This window comes from Carassius gibelio, chromosome B7, assembly GCF_023724105.1.
Source record: "Carassius gibelio isolate Cgi1373 ecotype wild population from Czech Republic chromosome B7, carGib1.2-hapl.c, whole genome shotgun sequence".
In the NCBI taxonomy this organism is placed as follows: domain Eukaryota; kingdom Metazoa; phylum Chordata; class Actinopteri; order Cypriniformes; family Cyprinidae; genus Carassius; species Carassius gibelio.
Genome location: NC_068402.1, coordinates 1442596 through 1464129, shown reverse-complemented (window position 1 = coordinate 1464129; position 21534 = coordinate 1442596). Strand labels below are relative to the sequence as shown.

The 21534-nt window shown below is 43.1% G+C and overlaps 1 protein-coding gene across 6 annotated transcripts in view; it reads right to left on the bottom strand.

Annotated features, from left to right (window-relative positions):
* Positions 1-21534, bottom strand: part of LOC127962221 (neurexin-2-like) — a 408062-nt gene that overhangs the window by 292795 nt on the left and 93733 nt on the right. For all 6 annotated transcript variants that reach the window (XM_052561735.1, XM_052561731.1, XM_052561733.1 and 3 more), the window contains exon 3: positions 12887-12904. In XM_052561735.1, the coding sequence (XP_052417695.1) occupies positions 12887-12904 (18 nt within the window). The remainder of the gene's footprint in view (positions 1-12886; positions 12905-21534) is intronic.

Below are 21534 nucleotides of genomic sequence, written 5' to 3'. Positions count from 1 at the left end.
GCTTCGCTTCATTTTTACTGTCAACACTCTCTCTCTGTACACAATGTCTATCACTGTCAATCACTTCTTCTTCGTCAGTTTTTTGGCGCATTACAGCCCTTGTCACTTTCGCAGATGCGCAGTAAGTGAAATAATGGAATAGTCCAATGTAGTGAGGTGGGGGGGGGGGGGCCCTCCTGTCTGCGACACCAATGATTTGATGCCATTTTTCAAATGGAGTTTTAGAAATATATATTTTGCACGAAGTAAAAAAAAATAAAAATCTTTAAGCAAGTTAATGGGGCATTTTGGGGGCCCCTAGGTAGCTCGGGGCCCAAGGCAATTGCCGACCTTTGCCTAATGGTAAAGTCCGCCCCTGGGTACACACTTGCAACCATTCCGGAGTGACAGAGTTGGCGTTCCTTGCACGGGAACAGACGCCATTCCGGCGTCTGAAAGACCGCACCACCAGAACAAAAACCTTTTGTTTTTACTATTTGTCAACTAAACAGCGAGGGGAAAAAAGAAAAAAGTGGGAGAGAAAAAAAAATAAGTTTGAAAACAAAGATTCCACAATCAATCTCACAGCCACGCTCCGCTCGCTCCACAAACGCCCACGCCCACGCATACGCACGAGAGAGAGAGAGAGAGAGAGAGAGAGTGTTTTGTGTGTGTGTGTGTGAGAGAGAGAGTGTTTGTGTGTGTGTGAGAGAGAGAGATAGTGTTTGTGTGTGTGTGTGTGTGTGTGTGTGAGAGAGAGAGAGAACAGCTTCACCATCAGCTCTTATCACACCGTCACTCACCTGCTCCAAGCACAAAGCATGCTGGGAAACCGAACTCCTCCCTGCTCTCTTTCTCTATCACTCTATTCTTCTGCTTATATCCTGGAGATACGTGACCATCCTCATTAATGACAGCTATACCTCACACAGATGACAGCAGTGCATTCTGGGAAATCACTCTCTCATTAACATTGCTTTTCTAGTCATGAAACGCTCTGGACTCCAATACATTTTTACTTTCATGTTTAATTAAGCAATTTTAACTTCTGTTTTAAAATGGTAAGCAATCAGTAATTGTTTTAAGACTATTATGTTTACATTTTTTGCACATAATAACATTCACTGTATCTGTTTTCATCTGCCTTTAAACTGCAGTTTATTCAGAGGAACTCTGGACTTCTGTATGATGGAGATCCTCATCATCATCTGTGTTTCTGTGGCTCTCTGCTGTCGCTCATGAAGTGATCTTTGTCTTTAGTTTAGTTTTCACTCGTGTTCACACACTGAGACGGAGGAAACTGAGCTCTTCAAACCCTCACGAGCCTCATTCAGTCCTGGAAGCCATTAATCTGAACATCTGCCTCTCGTGAACTACTGACGACACACACACACACACACACACACACACACAGACAGACTAATGATGATCATTTTTTGTCCCGTCAGCCTCACAGAACGGTGTTTAATGAAACACTGTTTGCAGTATGAATATCTTACAGAAGCTCTGATGTGTTCCTGCTGTTACGGCTTCAGATGATCACACTGATCCTCATCACAATCAGACGAGAGTAGAGACATGATGACACTGAACTGAAGAAACTCTGTGAGTCTCATGTGTGTTAAACACATCTCAATGCAGCTTTCAGTCAATTTTACAAACGGAGGGATGAGACAAAGTTATTTTCTGCCGTGTCTGACAGCGTCACAAATGCTCAAACAGCCATCTGCTCTCCGAGAAACACTTCCCATGATTCCACAGAGAAAGAGAGAGGGAGAGGATGAATACAATGCTAAATGAGTGTTAGAAACAGAAACTTGAACATACAACAACAAGCTAAAAGACCTGAGCAGGACGACTGCAGAACATCTGCGCTTACACATGTTCAGTGATGAAGACTGAGCCAGAGATCCTCACTGACAAACATCCACTATCTGCTCATTCACAGACACAACTGACCCTCATTAAACCACAATCAGATGCAAACACCTCCGGAGTAAAACTGGACAGTAAAACAGACTTGTGAATTATTGTCTTCTGCCTGAATGATATGATCTGATCTGTCTTTGGGTTCGAGTGTTTGTGTTCTCTCATGCATCCACATCACCAACATTCAGCATTTATATCAACACTCGCTTATCTTTAATATCTCAGAAACATTTAACTTAATTTATCATTTATACATGTAACTATCATTTCTCTCATATTTTCTGTGACATTCTTAATGTGTTTCATCAAATGCATTTGTGATGATCATTTCAGCTCTTTAACATAAACTGTATATCATCAAAAATCAAGTACAGAAAAAAATAAAATTCACACTGTATTATGACAAAACATCAGATTGGGCATAGCATTTCCCCTAAAGTATAATAACTGTGATTCTTCTGCAGAACACAGGTGCACATTCTATCAAAAAGTCACTTATTTCTATTCAGTGCATGCTGATCACTGGTGAAGTTTAGCTGCTATTAAAAAAATATAAATAATTAAGAACAGAAATGTAATAACAAGAAATGTAAAGCATAAGACTGGGATATGAGTCTGGATGTGTTGTGCACGTTCAGAAATAAAACTGGTTTCCGGAGCATTTAAAGAAGGATGTAAGACGGGGCTCTCTCTCCTGTGTTTGATCAGAGTCTCTCGCCCACACTCTGAGTCACTCATAATCCAGTTCGAAACAATCAGAAACCTCCCCTGGACTGAGAGAATGAGGAATAAGCCATGATCTGCTGCTTCATTCAGTTTACTGTAAAACTGATTAAACTCTGATGCTGCAGTCCTCCATACAGGACACGAAACATGTTCATGAACCGACAGACACACCACGACACGTCTGTGGGAGGAAGTGACCTCAGAAACCACTGCTGCTCTTCCTGTGCTGAGATCAATAATACTGAGAAACTCAATCAATGATTCACTTCAGCTCACACACATGATCCAAACCTGGAACACACACACACACACACACACACGCACACACACGCACACCTAAATATTTCAGTTAACCATTAACTCTATTAAAAACATGATCCAAGTCTCACTGATTCTAATAAATGCCAATAATCTAAACATGCTTGAATCTAAAGACTTGACTGCAGCAAAAATCATTATAAAAAATAAATCAAACACAAACGCTGAACCTGTGAACACGAGAGGCCTGTGGAGTTTATTCCTGACTTGTTCTCAGTCCAGCGTGATGGGGACTGAAGCGTGTAAACCGTGACACACAAGTGTGTGAAGAGAAACCGTCGGGCTTCAGATCAATATTACTCTTATCACAGTCAACAGCTCGACAGCCGCTGCAGGCGACACGCTCCTCACACCTCGAGATCTTTCTCCTGCGGCGACACACACCGAGTCTTCAGAGCCTTCACCGAACATCTCCAGCTCCTCACACCTGTCTTAATCCTGAGAAGAAATCATGGATATTCACCTGCCATGTCATCCACAAGAGCAGCAGCACAGCTGAGGATTCAAGACCAGAATAAACACGTCTGTACTATAACACACGCATCAAACGATTCTGAGTGTGTGTGTGTGTGTGTGTGTGTGTGTGTGTACTGTCAAACAGTTAATCCCAATTGGAAAATGGAGATTTGAAAAGATTCAGGAGGTGGCTGAATGACCGGGATGAGGACGAACAACAGAGTCCATGGTGTTGATGATGGAGAGAGGAGTCAGGGTGAAGAGAAGAGAGAACCAGAGCAGGAGAGGAGACAGACCCAGCCACAGCCAGGATCAGGAGGAGACATGGGCTCCAGGGGGCGACTGATGGAGTCACAGCAGGTGGAGGACGAGCACCAGGTGGAGACGGAGAGCTGATGAGCCAGGACGACACCGAGGACCCGGAGGACCAGAAGAACCGAGGTGAGGGTGGGGATCTGGAACGCCGCGGTGGAGCCGGAGAGAAAGAGGAGCCGGACAGAGTCTGAGGGACAGAGGAACGAGACGGAGCCAGAGGAGTCCTGAGGAGGCGGACGGTCAACCACAGACCAAGACGAAGCTGGAGGGACGAGAGAGAGAGAGAGAGAGAGAGAGAGAGAGAGAGAGAGAGAGAGCGTGCCAGAGCTGGAGGAGGGAGCTAGGAGCCATGGTGGAGCGCTGGGTGGAGGGACGAGGTGGAGCCAGGGCTCAGAGGATGGAGGCGGAGACAAGGGATCCTCCAGCCACAACACTGATGGAGAGAGACAGAGCCACGGTGAATCCAGCACACAGCTGAAGAGTGTGCAGATCCTGCTGGAGTAGACCTGGGGAGACATCTCTCACTGCAGGAGGACGAGGACATCAGGCTGATCTCTGTGTTGAAGGAGGGAAGGATATCTTTCAATAGTCCATGAGTGGAAACACAAAAACTGGGAAAAAATGATAACCAAATGGAGAGGAGGAGCACGCAACTTTAACTGTTTGGTCCAGTATTCTGTTACTGTCTGGTAACAGAGGGAACCAATGAGGATGAGGATAAAATAAAAAGTCTTTAATAATCCACACAACAGAGGGTTAACCTCAGAGAGACAGACATGAACACACGTACACAATTAACATAAGAATACCGGACAATACACTGAACTGAACTCAACGTATATTGGACGGATAATGAGGACAATGACTAGACACATCTGAATATAACGACACAATTAAAGGGAGACAGAAACTAGATCAAGAAACACGAGCGATGAAATGAAAACAAACACAATAGACTGTAACATACATTACCATGTCAATCCCTCCGAGAGCCGTCAGCACAGAAGCATACGCAGTACACATACATTACACACAAACTTTGATTTTGGATGTGATTAATCACGATTAACTCTTTGAGTGTGTGTGTGTGTGTGTGTGTGTGTGTGTGTGTGTTTGTGTGTGTGTGTGTGTGTGTGTTTGTGTGTGTTTGTGTGTGTGTGTGTGTGTGTGTGTGTGTTTGTGTGTGTTGGTGTGTGTGTGTGAATGCATCCCATGAAGGAAATGCTCTAATAAACACTCAGTAAAGTCTTAAACACCGCTGTAGAAATGCAGTGATCTGTGCAAGTGTTTTCAGGATTGGAAATATCATCAGCTTCATATAAATAGCAATATTATCTTGCATTATATTAGATCATAACAGGCTCTGATTCAGTTCAAGCATTGAATGTAACTTGATTTGGTCTCGATTCTCAACACAGAAAATTAAAAACTACTGGAACAAAATGTTTTGTAAATCTATGAAAATGCTTTTCCAATGTTTAGTATTCTGTTCATGTGCAATTTACTGAATTACAATGCAAATTCAACAGCTAACAGCATTAATGGAATTGATTTGTGAATTATGAATTAAGCATTAAGGTCTAGAGGTTATCTGTGGCTGATCTCAGAAAGATCAGTGTATCTGTAAGGCTTAGAAATCCTGCAAAACAACAACAACAACAAAAACAACTTCAGACTCTGCCAGTCCAAAAACTGCTTCATATATAGCGTGTGGCTAGTTCATGCTAGCTCAATGCATTAACTCATGTTATCATATGGGATCCTAGTATAAACTGTCAACAGAAAGGTTTCTTAAGCAGATCAACATATTAAAATGATTTTAACATATATCCAAAAAATCTCCCCACAAGGTCAAAATTTCCTGGTATTACTGTCCTTGTGAGGACATTTGGTCCCCATAATCTAATGAATACCAGGTACACACACACACACACACGCACGCACACACACACACACACACACACACACTTGATGAATATTTCACATGCATTCACTTTTGATAAATAAATAACAATAAAATGAAAATCTTAGATATAATTTACATTTATTTTAACGCTAACTGCTAAATATTTCCGTGTTAGCTGAATATTATGACTAAAACCCAACAGACTAAAGAACACTTACACAAGGATGTGTGTGCAGCAGAGAAATATATTTACACAAATGTAAAAAAAAAAATAGACTTTTGTCTAATTGACAGGCTTTATTTTTGCTTTTATATTTTAATCGGATACAAAATCAAATCACTGCTGCATGATAACCAATCATTTTTATTCTATTTTTTTTCTGTACTTTCCTAATGCAAATTTTAGGATTGGTTTATACAAACACATAATAAGGCAGAACAGTTTATATACTGAAATGTTTTGTCTATTAGCACCGGATTATTAATGTATTTTATTTATTACCTGAAAATGATTTGAAATGACCTTTTTCAGCTACAGCAGTAGTGGGAAGCCTCTGTCCATATTAGGGATTTCCTGCACTCCTGCTGCATTACTGGGACGTTTAGGACTTTCTGTGCGAGAGCGCCTTCCGGCTTCGAGTACTCTGAGTGTTCAGCACTAAGTGATGTCCATATCGTCTTGTTTTGGATATGAATAAATTCACACACTCATAATGAATATGATATGAATAAGTACACACACATAAATCTGGTTTATACACCCATGTGCTCACATCCAAAGCATGCACACAGAAAAGTGATTTAACTGCATCTGATTGAAAGATAAATCATGGTTGATCTATCAGCCAGACACACGTAAAATGCATGCGCTCTTCTTTTCAATATTGTTGTTAATGTTGAGGTTATTTTAGCTTCGTACATTTAGTTTAAGTGCACTGTTAAAGAAGGCGATTTTTACCATTCAACTGAACTATGTGCATGTATTTTTGACACTTACAATGATCTCGCTCCATCCAATAATTGTATCAACCGAGTTTCTATTGAGTTATACTGCTGTGTGCTCTGGTAATATCAACGGTGCGACACATTTCAGGAGCTGACAATATTACGATTTATAATCAGAGCATAGCTCACATTGACTAAAATACTGAAACACTAATGATGCTGATTCAGAACTACAACACAAGTGATTTAGAGTCAAGTAGTGTGGTTTGTGTTTGTGTGTGTGCATGTGTTTGTACTACTGGGACAGATTTTAGCTAAATATGATAATTTGACAAAGTTTTGTATTAGCATTAGTGTGTGGGCCGAAGAATCATCTGTTTCCTGTGGTCTTGTCCTGGTGCTCCTCTGAGACAAGGTCTTTACAGGGGATCTGTATCTGGGCTCTAGTTGTCCTGGTCTCCGCTGTCTTTCAGTGCAGAAGAGGTCCTTTCTAGGTGCTGATCCACCATCTGGTCTGGATACGTACTGGATCCGGGTGACTGCAGTGACCCTCTGATCTGGACACAGACTGGATCTGGTGGCTACGGTGACCTCGGAGTATTTATAACTAGCTATAAATGAAAACTACAGAAGTCTATGGTGTGTTTCTGTTTAGATGAACACACCAGCAGAGCCATTCATCAGTCAAACTCTGACAGGCTCCATATACTTTCAATTATTACAATCAGTATATAAAATTACATTTCAATAAATAATTACAATAGCTAAACAAATAAACAAATAAAAAGACAAATAGACAAAGGGGTAACACTTTATTTTAGTGGCCAATTCTCACTGTCACCTAGTTGTTTATTAGCATGTCTATTATTAACATAAAGGTTGTGTATTATTACTCACAAAGCACTTATTCTGCATGACCATATTCTATATTCCTAATCCTACCACAACTTAAACTTAACAACTACCTTACTAACTATTAATAAGTGTCAAATTGGGAGTTTACTGAGGCAAAATCATAGTTAATGGTTTGTTAATAGTGAGAATTGGACTTGGAATTAGAAGTGTGACCGACCAAGTGTGTTCGTGTAACAGCGGTCGTGTTTCTCACTGAACAACATCCTTGGAAAGACACTATTAACCTAGTTTCCATGAGCCACTCCTGGTGAACAAGGACACCGGTCACTGACTGAGGTGTTCAATAATCTGGTTTGTAAGTGAAACTCATCACAGCAGCTGCAGTAATGCTTGTATAGTGAAGATCTGCTGCTGTGTGTGTGTGTGTGTGTGTGTGTGTGGCTCGACGACACTCAGAGTTATCCCCACTTTATGTCTGAGTTTTTAATGTGTCAAATATCTGGCAGCTCATTAATATGCAGAAAATCCAGCAGCTCTCTGCTCATTATTATGATGAATATGCATGCGATCAGAGAAACAGACGGATGCATTTATGTAGAAGTTCTGCAGTTTATCACAGGACACACAGGTCAGCAGCTGCAGCGTTACCATAGAAACCACTGGCTGAGAACACCACACACACACACACACGCACACACACTTACATGGGCTCACTCAATCACTTTTCCAATAAACTCTATACATGCCCTTGCTCTACATAACAAAATATTGAAACAAGTGTTAGTTATTTTAAATAAATATATTGCGAGCGCACTGTTAGTCAAACATCATGAACTCAAGTCAGTTTGATGAAGTACATTAACGGTTCCTCTGTTAGGAAAATGTGATCTGACTTCACTCATCCATGAAAATCATCTGGAGATCCGCAGGTTCCTGATCATTTACAGAACGGCTCAGAACGATGAGGTTTACTGAAGAGGAAAGCTCCAGCATCACTTCAGCACTGATGCTACTCGCTTAGACATTACTGTATCTATCTAATGCAGCACAATCCCTTGATGCTGATGACTGACTGGATACTGTATACGTGTGTGTGTGTTTGAATTTCTACAGCAGACTCAGAAGAGAAACTCATTTATCTCCACTAGATAACGTCAGCGACAGACAGATTCAGCTGCTCTTTCCTCACGTTTACTCTCAGCAGCAGCACAGAGCATGTGCAGACCTGTCACTCAGTCATTACATCACAGGATGGAGACGTGTCACTTCCTGCTGCAGGTCGTCACATGACATGTTGCCCACACTGAAGTCCTCCAAAGGTCAAAGCAATTACAGAGAACGTATGACATTTACACGCAGGACGAGTCGCTTTAAAACCATCATAAAATACATATAAAAAGGTGATTCAGGCTCCAGACGGGTGTGTGTGTGTGTGTGTGTGTGTGTGTGTGTGTGTGTGTGTGTGTGTGTGTGTGTGTGTGTGTGAGACAGAGACAGGGTCACACAGTGGAGTCAGCTGTCTTAAGCGTCCATGTCTTGTGTTCTGCAAACACACATGAGCTTTATCACGGTGTCTGTCACACGACTCTGTTCCTCTTTCAGCTTGAACTGATGGGAAAACTAACGACATTATTAACTGTATTAGTATTTAACGTTACTTTGAAAGCTGAAGCTTGCGATTATAGAAAGTGGCGTTGTGCTTGTTGTGTTCGGCCAATCACAATGCACTGTGTCATCTGGCCAATCAGAGCAGACTGTGCTTGTCAGAAGGAGGGGTTTTGTAGAAATGTGTTTGAGAAAGACATAGAGGACCTACAATAACATACAGTATTTGAACAATAATAATGACTCACTTAAGCCCTATTCGGACGGGACTAGTTTTACAGGGGGTCGTTAGAGAAATCTGCGTTTCACAGACGTACTTGGTGATTTTAATCCCGTCCGAATCTGCCACGTCTGTGTTTTTCTCACACAACCTCTGTGATAATTCCAGCGCAAATTACCTACCGTTTTTCAGCAAACTCAGTGATCCTCTGAGAAAACTAATCCCGTCCGAATGCGAATGTCTGTGATTGCCGGTGATATTTTATTTCACAACGCGTTTCCTTGTGTGTTTTGGCCAACGTGAATTACCGTAGATGCTCTTACGCGCGCATGTTTGATAGATTTGCTTAGCGGCAAATAAATAATAATAAAAAAATAATACAAATAATAAAATCAAGAGCAAGATCGCGTAAACTGTTAATACCGGCCATTGTAATATCAGCATCAGGTAAGATTACTCACGTTCATTTATGTAACCTTACATTTAAAAAAAAAAAAAAAACAAGTTACACTAAAGGAACCACACATTAACATGGTTTTGCTATACTAGCCATTTAGTATTTATTGTGTAATAATACTAAGGCAATCATTCTGAATGAATGCAATGCACGCATACAGAGCGCGTGATCTCTGTGACGCCCAGATGCACAAATCAGACCCTCCCACCTCTGTAATAAACACGGAGATACTAGTCCCGTCAGAATTGGTACATGAAAATCACAGACGTCAGGTGGTAAGAATCGAAACTCAAACGTAGTTTAGAAAACTAGTCCCTTCCGAATAGTGCTTTACACACACACACACACACACACACACACACACACACACTCTCTGTCACTAAAGCACTGATCATAGAGCTGTTAAACTGAGACTGATCTACTGCGTCAGGACAGAGCTACAGAATGCATTATGGAAAGACAAAATTGGTAAATACGAGTAAAACAAGTAATGAATGGACAACTACTTCAAGCAGTCAATTATTATTTCTATGGGTCAGTATTTGATCTGCCACAGGTTATTAAAGACATGTTGTCCCGTTTATTAAACAAACACACAACTAGATGAATAAAACATTAATATTAATGCATTCAGATCTATGATCAGTGTTAGATCAAGCCAAAGCTGGACTTACACAAGACTTCTTCTCATTTCTACAAAGAACAAACCCATAGAATACAGAATGACAAAAACTCTGTCTGGTCTGCTCTGGGGAATGTTCTGAACTAATCCATAATCTGGTTTAGTTGATCCACTCTAATCTGTGATGTGAACGGAAAACTTTAATCTCATATCTACAGAGGACATCAGCCTTCCATTTCATGGCCAAGAGAAGAGGAAATATCCAAGATCCGGCAACCGTCATGAGGTTTAATCCCGAATGCTCTAGAGGGAACGATCATTAGCTGGGATGGGTCAGATACGGACAGCAGCCGATCGCCAGATCTACAGTCAGACAAACAAACCAATCGACCGTGAACAGAAGAAACATCTTCTCAGAGCTCCCAGAAACCTTTGAATTACTTCCCAACAAACGACAAAAATGCTTACAAACTCATTCCAGGTGACTCTGAGTTCCCGTACACTGGTGTTCAGTGCTTGTGTGTGGTTATGAAGCACCTGTGACAGGTTTCGTAGCAGAACAGGGTTAAGGCGCTCCCGGCTCATCCATTTGTGAGGCTTTTCTGTGGCAGACGAGAGCCTCTTTCCCCACGGACACCTGAGAGATGCTCGATCTCATCAATCTAACCACAGCTTCTGAGCACCCGGTCAGAGACGCTAATTAGACCGACCCCTGAAAATAGGGCATCCAAGACGGAGCTGCTTGCCAGGGCCAAAATCTAGGTTGGTCAACAATTAGCCATCTGGCCAAAAGTATGGCCGTCCGGGGAGGAACGTCCAGTGGCTCCTCAACTGGATATTTTGAAGAAAGTCAACACTGGACCCCATTGAATATCACGATATTGGGGAGAAAACCACACATGGAGACATTTCTCAAAAGTCACTTCAAATAAAATCATCTGCCAAATGCATGAATGTAAATGTAATAAAAACTATTTGTGAAGAGGATCAAACGGTTTCTAGACCTGCAGCTGATTAATAAAATGGCTTTTTTGCAATCCAGGTAAGAATCTAATAATTAATCATATAACGGGCAAAAATGAGCTGACTCTTCAAATATCAGAGGTTTGCATATTAATTACCAAATTAACGGTCAGTACTAGTCTTCTGCTGTTTGCAGGAATGATCTAATGGGTGCTTTCAGTGTTTATGTGAGCTCCAGTGCTCCTCGTCTCGCTCTCTGTCCGTATCCTACAGATGCACACATACAAGCAGCAGTAGTTTACTCCACAGCTCCTGTCTGACTACATCTATCAAGGCCTCTGTAGTTTACTGACCGACCAAATGTCACCCGCTTCAATCAGAACAGGCACAAAACGAGTTTCAGACCTGAACAAAACAGTTTCTGTCCACAAGATGTTAGACTCATGATCTGCGACACACACAAAACCCTGCCGAGTTTCTCTGAAGGAGTCGCTCAGTACTTACAGCTGTTTCTCTTCACTATAGTGTTCATCAAACACTTGAAGACTTAATATTTATTTGCTAACATTTGTTTACACTTAAACATTTTGACATTTCAATCTGAATCAGGGCAGCCCAGAAAAGGTATATATTGGCTAAACATTACTATTGTTCTCTATAGTTGTGTTCTTTTCTAATTTATTCTGTTTGAAACACATATTTACTTCATACAATTGCATTCTCTATTGTTTAATTTTATTTATTTTGCTGCTAAAATTGTTATAAAGAGAAAAAGGCTTAATATATACATAATTCAATACCGTAATAAAATCTTACATTATTGTGAGGTGAAACTGATATGCTTGAAAGTGATTTTCAAATGGTGCTGAAGCTCTTGCTGTTTAGACATTAATGCATTTTCCAATTTTCTGGAAAACAGTTAAACGTGGATTACATCCAAGAGGATGCTGCCAATGAAGAGCATTCTGCCATCATCATCATCATCATCATCATCATCATCATCAGCTCACGCACACACACATCTCCTCTGTTGCTATAGCGACGTGTCTCCCGAGGCATGCTGGGTAGAGAACGGTAATCCATCAGCAGTGTCCTGATAGCAGGAAAACATCCAGATACCTGCGCCTTATCCCCAAACACACACCTGAGAGAAGCACAGCGCCATCAATTACACAGACAAATCCAGCCTGCAGGGGAATTATGGGTAAATACATCTGGCCCTCGATGGACGCGAGCGAGTTTGGCCTCACGTTGTTTCTGTCAGACACCAGAGTGACACCATTGGGAGGGTTTAACCTTTGACATCAGAGAATCATGTAGAACCAATCTACACGACAATAAAACAACCACAATGACAGCGGCGAGCCAGTCCACCGCATCTGCTCCACTTCAACTGATCGAAAACAAAAAATCAAACCAACTCATAAGGAGAAAAGAAACAAAGGAGGAAGAGTAAATCTCGCTTCGCAGCAAATCAAAGCCCCCAGAAGTCGCCAAAACCGCAGTCCAATCTGAGAGCGGCCTGACTGCCGCCGACACCAATCCTCACCATCACACAGCTTAAGTAACGGGTAATGATCAGCCGCTTACCTTCCACCGCGTACTCTTCTGTTCCCGGACAGCACCGAGGAGAGAGAGAGAGAGAAAGACAGTGTTAGTGCTTCACAGTCACACATCTCACAATCACACATCAATCTTTCACTGGAGAACTGATCCGCTCAAAGCCAGCGAGCAAGAAAAGATTTCAAGTGTGAGAAACATGAGAGCAGCAGTGTAAGACAATAGCAGATATGACTTTCACATTAAAGCGTGTTTCACACGGGTCAAACGCTCGTCCTGCCGCAGCTCATTAGAGCCGCTTCTACTTCAGCGCTCCGCTCGCTCTCGCCCCAGATTCATCAGTGTCTAGTTGTGATATTGACCTGAGAGACGTTTAGCAGCTCAGCTGAATTAGGTTAATTACTGCAAAACTGTTGGCAAGAAAGTTCAGGAGAACAGGAGACTCCAGCACAGCCGATGCGAGCCTGGTCTGCTCACAGCTCCTGCGCTCCGTCAGCGGCTCAATCTGTGCACACAGCCAGCCTTAAGGTCTCTGCACACCGAGTACCACATTTTTGCACATTGCATACGACCTCAGGTTGGGTCAATCATTTTACACACTCCATTTTGATGGGAAAGGATGATGAATATAAAAACAACAAAAAAAAAAACTTGTTAATTTCGGATTCAGTCAAGTCAGCTTTATTTATCTAGCGCTTTTAACAATACAGATTGTGTCAAAGCACTTTACAAATATAAATAGGAAAATAGTGTGTCAATAGTGCAAAAGAACAATAGTAAACAGTATTAAATTGTCAATTAAAAGGCAATTTATCATTGAATTCAGTGATCAGTTCAGTTAAAATAGTATCTGAGCAATCAAGTCCACAATATTGCAGGATATTAAGTGTCCCCAACTAAGTGAGCCAGAAGAACCAAAACTCCATCGGTGACGAAATGGAGAAAAAACCTTGGGAGAAACCAGGCTCAGTTGGGGGCAGCTGGACTCCTTGTGTTTTGATCTGCTCACTGTGTTAAGAAAACATTTCAGAGTCACAAATCTGTCTGAACAGAGCCTCTGACACTTTCTCAGCATTGATCTCTACTCGTTTGAGTCACCTGACATCAACCTCAGCCAATCACAGGAGTTTAGGGCAGGACTGACCATAGTGTACAACTCGTACTATATCTGGGATATTTTTAAATGGTACAAAGAGTAAGTGTAGTATGTTCATATGCTGTTCTGAATTCATCTGCCTCCATTTCAAAGGGACAGTTCACCAAAAAATGATCATTCTGTTACTTTCTTCTTGAGAACCAGACTACATTGAACTCCATTAACTCTCATATGGAAGATGAAAAAAAAAAAATATCCAAAAATATCATCATCTTTTTTTTAGCTTCCAGTCTTTCATGAGCAGAGGAAACACACAGAGATCGCAGCAGATATCTGAGCAGATCTGGACGAGTGTGTGTGAAGCGCTCAGTGCTGACAGCTCTAAACTCATGCATCTGTGTGAGTGTGAAGGTCATGACTCCAGTCAAACGAAACGAACAGTCAGAAGACACTTCAAATGTTGGGCCAAAGACACACAGTCTCTCTGTGATGTGTTCAGCTCAGATAAACACTGCAGAATCATCAAACTTCACTGTAACTCTACAAACACAGAGCAGCATACACAACAACACAAACACTGCTGGCAATCTATTGCAGTTAATGACTACATTCATTACATGAAAGTAAAATGTAAATTAAATGAAATCAACAGAATTCTTGCTGAGAAAAACCCTGAAATTAAGATTTATTGTCTCTGGTTCATCATCAGCCGGAAGCTGAGCCACATTCAGTGTGTTGTTCTGAAACCTAGGCCGTTCGGTGTGTTTCCTTTAGTAGTATCTACAAATTCAAAACACAGGAAGCTCACACTTCAGTTCCCACTGATATACATACTAGTCATTTACATGAAGACTTGTGTTTCTTTCTATAATTCACACACACACACACACACACACACACACACACACACACACACACACACACACACACACACACACACACACACACACACGTTTGTTTTTGTGTAAAGTGTGTTCATCCCATAGGTGTAATGGTTTTTATTCTGTAGAAACTGTATATTCTATGTCCCTTCACCAACCCTACACCTAACCCTAACCCTCACAGGAAACTTTGTGCATTTTTACTTTCTCAAAAAAACTCATTCTGTATGATTTATAAGTGTTTTGAAAAATGGGGACATGGGTTATGTCCTCATAAGAACCCTCTCCTTGTAATACCTGTGTCATACCCATGTCATTATACAGAGTTGTGTCCTGATGTTTCACACACACACACACACACACACACACTCACACACACACACTCACACAACTACAACAACATCAAAAACACAAAACAACACACACAACTGCAGCAGCGATCAGGCATACAAAAACAACAACAACACAAACAAGCTCATGAAACACGACTGCAGCGGTGCACAATGAGAGGATCAATGACCGATGTCATCAGGTGAAAAGACTAGATGTGCAGCGTAGCGTCGCTGACGAAACTTTCATCTAATAATCGCATGCTTCTTATAAAGCCTGGAGATTTCAAATCATAACGAGCTCTTAATGAGATCCTTAATTTAGCGTACAACATGAGCACTGCCTACACATACAGTAGCTGTTGAACACACAGCAACACATTTGAAATGCATGTGAGAGTAAATATGCTGGAAATGTCTAAATATTCAGTCCTCAGAGGCAGAGCATTCCAATGAAGAAGAAAAAACATTGGTAAATTATTCATTTTCATAAATCTGGCTGTCTCCTGAGGCGAGGCATTGTCTCCCTCCTGCTATTAAGATTTCATGATGGCGGCTGTGAGACTGTTTAGAACTCAAAGGATTCTCCACTGAAACATGATGAGAACCTGGACAAACATCACATCAGATAGGAGCAAAATCACACATCACACAGGAACAAACTCACTGTAACACCTCACATCAGACAGGAACAAACTCACTGTAACACCGCACATCAGACAGGTAACACCGCACATCAGACAGGAACAAACTCACTGTAACACCGCACATCAGACAGGAGCAAACTCACTGTAACACCACACATCAGACAGGAACAAACTCACTGTAACACCGCACATCAGACAGGAGCAAACTCACTGTAACACCGCACATCAGACAGGTAACACCGCACATCAGACAGGAACAAACTCACTGTAACACCGCACATCAGACAGGAGCAAACTCACTGTAACACCACACATCAGACAGGAACAAACTCACTGTAACACCGCACATCAGACAGGAGCAAACTCACTGTAACACCGCGCATCAGACAGGAGCAAACTCACTGTAAAACCGTACATCAGACAGGAACAAACTCACTGTAACACCGCGCATCAGACAGGAGCAAACTCACTGTAAAACCGTACATCAGACAGGAACAAACTCACTGTAACACCGCACATCAGACAGGAACAAACTCACTGTAACACCGCACATAAGACAGGAGCAAACTCACTGTAATACCGCACATCAGACAGGAGCAAACTCACTGTAACACCGCACATAAGACAGGAGCAAACTCACTGTAACACCGCACATCAGACAGGAGCAAACTCACTGTAACACCGCACATCAGACAGGAACAAACTCACTGTAACACCGCACATCAGACAGGAACAAACTCACTGTAACACCGCACATCAGACAGGAACAAACTCACTGTAACACCGCGCATCAGACAGGAGCAAACTCACTGTAACACCGCACATCAGACAGTAGCAAACTCACTGTAACACCGCACATCAGACAGGAACAAACTCACTGTAACACCGCACATCAGACAGGAGCAAACTCACTGTAACACCGCACATCAGACAGGAACAAACTCACTGTAACACCGCACATCAGACAGGAACAAACTCACTGTAACACCGCACATCAGACAGGAGCAAACTCACTGTAACACCGCACATCAGACAGGAACAAACTCACTGTAACACCGCACATAAGACAGGAGCAAACTCACTGTAATACCGCACATCAGACAGGAGCAAACTCACTGTAACACCGCACATAAGACAGGAGCAAACTCACTGTAACACCGCACATCAGACAGGAACAAACTCACTGTAACACCGCACATAAGACAGGAGCAAACTCACTGTAACACCGCACATCAGACAGTAGCAAACTCACTGTAACACCGCACATCAGAAAGGAACAAACTCACTGTAACACCGCACATCAGACAGTAGCAAACTCACTGTAACACCGCACATCAGACAGGAACAAACTCACTGTAACACCGCACATAAGACAGGAGCAAACTCACTGTAACACCGCACATCAGACAGGAACAAACTCACTGTAACACCGCACATAAGACAGGAGCAAACTCACTGTAACACCGCACATCAGACAGGAGCAAACTCACTGTAACACCGCACATCAGACAGGAGCAAACTCACTGTAACACCGCACATCAGACAGGAGCAAACTCACTGTAACACCGCACATCAGACAGGAGCAAACTCACAGTAACACCGCACATCAGACAGGAACAAACTCACTGTAACACCGCACATCAGACAGGAACAAACTCACTGTAACACCGTACATCAGACAGGAACAAACTCACTGTAACACCGCGCATCAGACAGGAACAAACTCACTGTAACACCGCACATCAGACAGGAACAAACTCACTGTAACACCGCGCATCAGACAGGAGCAAACTCACTGTAACACCGCGCATCAGACAGGAGCAAACTCACTGTAACACCGCACATAAGACAGGAACAAACTCACTGTAACACCGCGCATCAGACAGGAACAAACTCACTGTAACACCGCACATCAGACAGGAACAAACTCACTGTAACACCGCGCATCAGACAGGAGCAAACTCACTGTAACACCGAACATAAGACAGGAGCAAACTCACTGTAACACCGCACATCAGACAGGTAACACCGCACATCAGACAGGACCAACTCACTGTAACACCGCACATAAGACAGGAGCAAACTCACTGTAACACCGCACATCAGACAGGAACAAACTCACTGTGACACCGCACATCAGACAGGAGCAAACTCACTGTGACACCGCACATCAGACAGGAGCAAACTCACTGTAACACCGCACATCAGACAGGAACAAACTCACTGTAACACCTCACAAACTCACTGTGACACCGCACATCAGATAGGAACAAACTGACTGTAACAAACTTACTGTAAAACCTCACAAACTCACTGTGACACCGCACATCAGATAGGAACAAACTCACTGTAACACCGCACATCAGACAGGAACAAACTCACTGTAACACCGCACATCAGACAGGAGTAAACTCACTGTAACACCGCACATCAGACAGGAACAAACTCACTGTAACACCGCACATCAGACAGGAGCAAACTCACTGTAACACCGCACATCAGACAGGAACAAACTCACTGTAACACCGCACATCAGACAGGAGCAAACTCACTGTAACACCGCACATCAGACAGGAACAAACTCACTGTAACACCGCACATCAGACAGGAGCAAACTCACTGTAACACCGCACATCAGACAGGAACAAACTCACTGTAACACCGCACATCAGACAGGAGCAAACTCACTGTAACACCGCGCATCAGACAGGAACAAACTCACTGTAACACCGCACTTCAGACAGGAGCAAACTCACTGTAACACCTCACATCAGACAGGAGCAAACTCACTGTAACACCGCGCATCAGACAGGAACAAACTCACTGTAACACCGCACATCAGACAGGAGCAAACTCACTGTAACACCGCACATCAGACAGGAACAAACTCACTGTAACACCGCACATGAGACAGGAACAAACTCACTGTAACACCGCACTTCAGACAGTAACAAACTCACTGTAACACCGCACATCAGACAGGAGCAAACTCACTGTAACACCTCACATCAGACAGGAACAAACTCACTGTAACACCGCACATCAGACAGGAGCAAACTCACTGTAACACTGCACATCAGACAGGAGCAAACTCACTGTAACACCGCACATCAGACAGGAGCAAACTCACTGTAACACAGCACATCAGACAGGAGCAAACTCACTGTAACACCGCGCATCAGACAGGAACAAACTCACTGTAACACCGCACATCAGACAGGAGCAAACTCACTACAACACCACACATCAGACAGGAGCAAACTCACTGTAACACCGCACATCAGACAGGAGCAAACTCACTGTAACACCACACATCAGACAGGAACAAACTCACTGTAACACCGTGCATCAGACAGGAGCAAACTCACTGTAACACCGCACATCAGACAGGAGCAAACTCACTGTAACACCGCACATCAGACAGGAGCAAACTCACTGTAACACCGCGCATCAGACAGGAACAAACTCACTGTAACACCGCGCATCAGACAGGAACAAACTCACTGTGACACCGCACATCAGACAGGAGCAAACTCACTGTAACACCGCACATCAGACAGGAGCAAACTCACTGTAACACCTCACATCAGACAGGAGCAAACTCACTGTAACAGCGCACATCAGACGGGAGCAAACTCACTGTAACAGCGCACATCAGACAGGAGCAAACTCACTGTAACAGTGCACATCAGACGGGAGCAAACTCACTGTAACAGCGCACATCAGACAGGAGCAAACTCACTGTAACAGCGCACATCAGACGGGAGCAAACTCACTGTAACACCGCACATCAGACAGGAGCAAACTCACTGTAACACAGCACATCAGACAGGAACAAACTCACTGTAAAACCGCGCATCAGACAGGAGCAAACTCACTGTAACACCTCACATCAGACAGGAGCAAACTCACTGTAACAGCGCACATCAGACAGGAGCAAACTCACTGTAACACCGCACATCAGACAGGAGCAAACTCACTGTAACACAGCACATCAGACAGGAACAAACTCACTGTAAAACCGCGCATCAGACGGGAGCAAACTCACTGTAACACCTCACATCAGACAGGAGCAAACTCACTGTAACAGCGCACATCAGACAGGAGCAAACTCACTGTAACAGCGCACATCAGACGGGAGCAAACTCACTGTAACAGCGCACATCAGACAGGAGCAAACTCACTGTAACACCGCACATCAGACAGGAGCAAACTCACTGTAACACAGCACATCAGACAAGAACAAACTCACTGTAAAACCGCGCATCAGACAGGAGCAAACTCACTGTAACACCTCACATCAGACAGGAGCAAACTCACTGTAACACCGCACATCAGACAGGAGCAAACTCACTGTAACAGCGCACATCAGACAGGAGCAAACTCACTGTAACACCGCACATCAGACAGGAGCAAACTCACTGTGACACCGCACATCAGACAGGAGCAAACTCACTGTGACACCGCACATCAGACAGGAGCAAACTCACTGTAACACCGCACATCAGACAGGAACAAACTCACTGTAACACCTCACAAACTCACTGTGACACCGCACATCAGATAGGAACAAACTCACTGTAACAAACTTACTGTAACACCTCACAAACTCACTGTGACACCGCACATCAGATAGGAACAAACTCACTGTAACACCGCACATCAGACAGGAGCAAACTCACTGTAACACCGCACATCAGACAGGAGCAAACTCACTGTAACACCACACATCAGACAGGAACAAACTCACTGTAACACCGCACATCAGACCGGAACAAACTCACTGTAACACCTCACAAACTCACTGTAACACCTCACAAACTCACTGTGACACCGCACATCAGATAGGAACAAACTCACTGTAACAAACTTACTGTAACACCTCACAAACTCACTGTGACACCGCACATCAGATAGGAACAAACTCACTGTAACACCGCACATCAGACAGGAGCAAACTCACTGTAACACCGCACATCAGACAGGAGCAAACTCACTGTAACACCGCACATCAGACAGGAACAAACTCACTGTAACACCGCACATAAGACAGGAACAAACTCACTGTAACACCGCACATCAGACAGGAACAAACTCACTGTAACACCGCACATCAGACAGGAACAAACTCACTGTAACACCGCACATAAGACAGGAACAAACTCACTGTGACACCGCACATCAGACAGGAGCAAACTCACTGTAACACCGCACATCAGACAGGAACAAACTCACTGTAACACCGCACATAAGACAGGAACAAACTCACTGTAACACCGCACATCAGACAGGAGCAAACTCACTGTAACACCGCACATCAGACAGGAACAAACTCACTGTAACACCGCACATAAGACAGGAACAAACTCACTGTGACACCGCACATCAGACAGGAGCAAACTCACTGTAACACCGCACATCAGACAGGAACAAACTCACTGTAACACCACACATCAGACAGGAGCAAACTCACTGTAACACCGCACATCAGACAGGAACAAACTCACTGTAACACCTCACAAACTCACTGTGACACCGCACATCAGATAGGAACAAACTCACTGTAACACCGCACATCAGACAGGAGCAAACTCACTGTAACACCTCACAAACTCACTGTGACACCGCACATCAGATAGGAACAAACTCACTGTAACACCGCACATCAGACAGGAGCAAACTCACTGTAACACCGCACATCAGACAGGAGCAAACTCACTGTAAC